Source organism: Malaya genurostris, chromosome 1 (assembly GCF_030247185.1).
Source record: "Malaya genurostris strain Urasoe2022 chromosome 1, Malgen_1.1, whole genome shotgun sequence".
NCBI classification, from domain to species: Eukaryota; Metazoa; Arthropoda; class Insecta; order Diptera; family Culicidae; genus Malaya; species Malaya genurostris.
Window position 1 is genome coordinate 71,185,001 of NC_080570.1, and position 6,000 is coordinate 71,191,000.

Consider the following 6,000-nt stretch of genomic DNA (forward strand, 5'->3'; position numbering starts at 1 on the left):
TAACGTCATTGGTGTTGTCAAGAGGGAAAAAGGCGATCCAGGTGTACCTTGCTGTTCCATACTCACAGGCGTACTACGGTCATTCTTATCTGGAGTAGGCGGAGAAACATCGATAGGCGGACACCAGACATCCTGCTTCCGGTTGTCCTCAAACTCGCGAAAGAGGACACCTTGAGGCCATGTGTCAGGATTAAGTGCAACATCACGATACTTAGCAGGAATTCCAACTTTGAAGGAGATAAAGTTCAGGGTGTTGACGTCCATTCCTTTTTTCACCAGCGGGATGACCGAAATTTCGTCATTGCAATTCAGTCCATCTTTCGTTAGTTTTTCGACCATCTCTTTACTAACGCTGGGATGAAAGCGAGAGAGGTAGATCCATGCAAGAGGGGAAGCTAGCGGAACCGTTGCAATATTGCAGTTTTCGGCTGGTTTCCGCCCACCCATCAATGAACTGCTTGTCTCAAATACCTCTTCGCGACGACGTTTAGCAGCCGGACGAGAAACTGGATTCGCTGGCACCGATGACGAAGTAGAAACGATGCGAGACAGGCGAGATATTTGCTGGCTATTTTTTGTTATTTCGGCTTTCAGCTCAGCACATATTGACTCAGTTTTTTCAGCAATAGCTGAGACAGCACACCCAATGGAGGAAACTGTCTCGCGAAAACGAGCAAGTTTTATCAATTTACAACATTCGTCACAAATCCAGAGCAAATTGGGGTTCTCGTCAATTACTTTCAAAAACGGCTTGTTTAGTTTTGCGCACTTCATGTGGACTACATGATTGCAAAAACCCGAACACCCTATGAAATCATCATCTGATTTAACGGTTTTAGCACACCGATCACAAGCACTAGCCATCGTGCACAAAACTCACAATGCTGACACTGAGGTTCAGATGGCGCCTCGAACGGGAAAAATAGAGTGAGTAGTTGGATTTCTATATAAAACGAAATCTTCGGTAGCCGGCACTATCGTTCCAAACAAATCACAAACAGCGACCAAACGGATCGAAAAAACACTTCGAAGTCCTTCGCCTCGACACGACACGAAACACAATCCGGATCTCGTCGAAATCGTCAATAACGCGGTGGGAAAAACGCTCAAAAAACTCCGAAATAATCAGAAAAACTACCAGAGCGAACAAACACACAACAATGGCGGTAAGTTGTTTACAAACGTAAACCGTATTAACATCTTTTTCGATACCATTTTTGTAGTACGATTTGTCCTTTGCCTCAAAATAGGCCTCAGTTTCAGCGATTACCTCTTCATTGCTTCTAAATTTTTTACCAGCGAGCATTCTCTTGAGGCCTGAGAACAGGAAAAAGTCACTGGAGGCAAATCTGGAAAATACGGTGGATGAGGGAGCAATTCGAAGCCCAATTCGTTCAATTTCAGCATGGTTTTCATCGACTTGTGACACGGTGCATTGTCTTGATGAAACAAAACTTTTTTCTTCTTCAAATGAGGCCGTTTTTTTAAAAATTTCGTCCTTCAAACGCTCTAATAACGCTATATAATAGTCACTGTTGATGGTTTTTCCCTTTTCAAGGTAGTCGATGAAAATTATACCATGCGAATCCCAAAATACAGACGCCATAACCTTACCGGCCGATTGTTGAGTCTTTCCACGCTTTGGGTTCGGTTCATCGCGTGCAGTCCACTCAGCTGACTGTCTATTGGACTCCGGAGTGAAGTGATGGAGCCATGTTTTGTCCATTGTTATATATCGACGAAAAAAATCGGTTTTATTTCGATATAACAGCTCCAAACACTGCTCATAATCATCAATTCGTTGTTGTTTTTGATCGATTGTAAGCTCACGCGGCACCCATTTTGCACAAAGCTTTCTCATAACCAAATATTAGTGAATAATATGTCCAACACGTTCCTTTGATATCTTTAGGGTGTCAGTTATCAAGATCAACTTCACTTTACGGTCATTGAAAACCATTTTGTGGATTTTTTTCACGTTTTCATCGGTAACAGCCTCTTTTGGACGTCCACTGCGTTCATCGTCTTCGGTGCTCATATGACCAGTACGAAATTTTGCAAACCACTTACGAATTGTTGCTTCGCCCGGTGCAGAGTCTGGATAACACTCATCAAGCCATTTTTTGGTATCGGCGGCACTTTTTTTCATCAAAAAGTAGTGTTTCATCAACACACGAAATTCCTTTTTTTCCATTTTTTTCACAATAACAAAAGTAGCTTCACTCAAAATGCAATATCTCACAAACTAATAATCAGACAGCTGTCAAATTTATACACGTATCTTTTGCAGGTTGGTACTAACTGAAAATGGTATGGATTTAATTCTAGTGGCGCCCTCTCATAGAAACGATACGAGCTTTTCAGCCGATCTGTTAATGTCTGCTTCATATGCATTCCATCGATTCATTGAAGCTCGGCTCTCATCACTTGATTCGAAAGCTTAAATCGAGCACTGAGATGAAGATTGAATTTATCACTATTACTACTATTTCTTTAACAGCCACTTGACCGTTAAAAAATTTCATGAGTTCTTTTACATGATTTTTATCATCAAATCATAAACCATAGTCATGATTTCATGAGATGTTGAAACGATTGACGGTTTTATTGGTGTTATTGAAGTAGAAAACAACATTACATAGTAAAAATTATTGCTCATACCTTTGCTAGTACAGAAGGTCGTTTTCCATCAACATTCAGTCTTCGAAGCCAGGTGTTCTTGTGGATCTCGCGAAAAAGTGCTCCTCCGTTGACACGCGCTTCCATCATTCATTCAGCCCTCGTGCGGATATTACACTGTACAACAGCTTGATTTTTAACTGGCAGACCCTGCTGTCGAACGTAATACACTTGTTACTTGCGAAAATCACTATTTGCTACTTCGACCAAACAATTTGGTTGAATTCTTTGATTCACTATCGCATCCACATGAACTAAACGCATATCGCTTTATTCCAGTAACACAATATTTCAACTCAATAGCCAATTTCGCCTTTCGTATTTGAAAGAATTCTTCACCCCTGAGACTGAATTCACGGTACCACACACTTTTTTAAATCTCCAATACAATCCGATCCAGTCGGTTGAACCCGAACGAATAAAACACAATCAAATGGCCACCGGTTATCGCAAAATCTTTACCGGAGGTGATCGAACTATCATATGAAACGGCCACTTCCGTTGGTATACACTATTTCTTCTTTATTTACACTTTAGGTTTTTTTTCGCTTACAACTTGACTCTTGAGCTGCGGATTCAGATTTTATATTAACCAACGTTGAATCGTAACCGGTGCTCGCTTTTCACTGATCGCAACTGATTGGTTGCTCAGTTATATAACAAAGTTGATGTACTATAAGTCTATAAGTTTATTTCCAAGTTTAGATGAGTGAGAACTAATTTCCCTGTTTGTTCAATTTGCCCATTTGATCTTAAGAAATGCAACAATCTAAAAACCACCGTCAGGATAAATTGAAAGTTAAGCTGAGGCTTATGTTTATGGCAGTTGAAAACGAATTGTTGTCTCAGGTTCATTGCCGAAGCAATTTTATTGATGAAGTTAATGACAGATTTCTCAACGCACAAAACACAGAATTCTTTTATTGCATCGATGGTACTAAATAAGTTTTTTTAATTCCATCGTTATTTAATTGTATTGAAAAACACAAGCGAATATCCATTCTTCAATCTTTAGTTTTTACTTACAACGAACTGCTATATCTGATAGCATACCACATATTCAGTGCACAACCCGTAAATTTGGTCACGAGACGCCACTGCATACGATGAAATTAGGACAATCATTAACCCACTCAAAAACATGAAGGCTCCTAAGAATTTTTCATAATTTTATTTATACATGTTACCTGATATTTCTTTTGCAATCATATTATGCAAACTTATTCTGAAATTGAACAGAACTCCAGCAGAAGCATCCGTTCGATGTGCTGTTGTTGATAACAATTAAGAAAAGCTATCTGATCCATTAAAAATTGCTACCAAACCCTTACAATTATTGCACGAAACATGGGATGTTGGAACCATCTCCAATGGATTGTGTACCATAAAACCTGTGGGGGACAATACGATGTTTCAAAACTTTTACTGAAGTTCTCACTTAAACACAAAATGGAGTATTGCCTCCAACTTTAATTTGCACATTTTTTATTGTGATCAAATCACGAGGTATATTTTTGTAAACGAGTTTTCCAAAGGAACTATGTATATCGGATCAACGGTTTAACAGCTAAAGAATTAAGTACACGTTCTTATCAGTTCAAACCACTGTGCACTGGTCTTACAAACCAGTTGTCGTATGTCCGAGCCCCGAACTGGAAGGATTCGTAGTGTCAGTAAAATTGTAGCACCAGCCATGCAATGGTTCTGTACACTCTTAATCGGCTGCGAGGTTTATTTTGTTTATTTTTTAGGAGCAGGGAAAAGCATGATGGAGATGAAATTTGGCAATCTCTCTCTCCAGCAGGCATAAAACCTCCTCATCTTTCGTATCAACAGATTACAATGATCCAACAGATACAATAAGGCTTAACAATAACAATAAAAACTAATAATTAAAACTAAACCTATAACCCTATATCTAATTGATAACACCAAGCACTACAGGGCAGCAATAGTGTTCTTGTTTAAACTGGCGGAGAGAGAGGAGAAAAATGGATAGGTAAAAGTGGATGATGAAGGTAGGTGGAGGGGATGGAAAGTAATCGTGGGCGAACAACGGGGTTAGAATCGGCATGTAGATCTAATTAGTGATCGAAAAGATGGTGGAAGACGGAGAGAAAGACGGGGTTAGAATCGGCAAGTAGATCTAATTAGTGATCGAAAAGATGGTGGAAGACGGAGGAAAGAAAATCGAAAACATTGGAGCAGCTATTGAATGTTCTGCACATACTGGAAAATGGTTCTTTGTAACCACAATTTGTTCCTGCAATGGGAAAACTCAAGAAACGATGAGAGCGTAGATTACGTCGATGAATGTCCAGATTAATCCATTACAGAAGTTCGGGACAATCGATACGTGATTGTAATAAATCAACAACAAAAACGGCTTTGGAAACATTCCTACTAACAGATAGCAGATCCAGGTCAATAAGCTTACAACGATCTTTGTAGCTAGGAAGATTAGTGGTCTGTTGAACAAGAAGGTCAAATTCCACTACAGGAATGTAATATTGATATCTTGATTCCAAGCTGGACTTCAAAAGTCACATCGATTATGTGATTTCGAAGGCCTCCAAGCTCTTGGGTTTCGTCTTTCGTGTTACCAAGAGCTTTACTAATGTATACTGTCTTAAGGCATTATATTGTGCTCTTATCCGTTCGACGCTAGAATATGCAGCTGTTGTCTGGGCACCTCACTATCAAATCGACATTGCACGCATCGAAACTATCCAGCGTATATTTGTTAGATTCGCTCTGCGCAATTTACCTTGGAGGGATCCCACTAATCTTCCTAGCTACAAAGATCGTTGTAAGCTTATTGACCTGGATCTGCTATCTGTTCGTAGGAATGTCTCCAAAGCCGTTTTTGTTGCTGATTTATTACAATCACGTATCGATTGTCCCGATCTTCTGCAATTGATTAATTTGGACATTCATCGACGTAATCTACGCTCTCATCGTTTCTTGAGTTTACCCATTGCACGAACAAATTATGGTTACAATGAACCATTTTCCAGTATATGCAGGACATTCAATAGCTGCTCCAATGTTTTCGACTTTCATCTATCCCGAAATATGATCAAACGATTGTTTCATTGCCACTTGTCAGATTAACTTTGGATCAGGTTTTGTCTGTAACCGTTTGTATTTTTGTTCAACCTAGTGATGGTTGAACAAAAATACAAAAATTTCTCCCATCTCCGTTGGAAACTACTCAGATTCGCTCGATGATATTAACCCTTTCGCTCCCCTTCTCATTTTCTTCGTCTTCTTTATTTCTATTGGAAACTAATCAGATTCGCTTGCAAATACTAACCCGGT

General features: G+C 39.5%; 1 protein-coding gene across 1 annotated transcript in view; it reads right to left on the minus strand.

Annotated features, from left to right (window-relative positions):
- LOC131440395 (serine-rich adhesin for platelets) overlaps window positions 1–3,505 on the minus strand; it is a 65,188-nt gene extending 61,683 nt beyond the window's left edge. The window contains exon 1 of the mRNA XM_058611656.1: window positions 2,662–3,505. Coding sequence (XP_058467639.1) covers window positions 2,662–2,769 — 108 coding nt within the window. The 5' untranslated portion in view covers window positions 2,770–3,505. The remainder of the gene's footprint in view (window positions 1–2,661) is intronic.
- Between the last annotated feature and the right edge of the window lie 2,495 nt (window positions 3,506–6,000).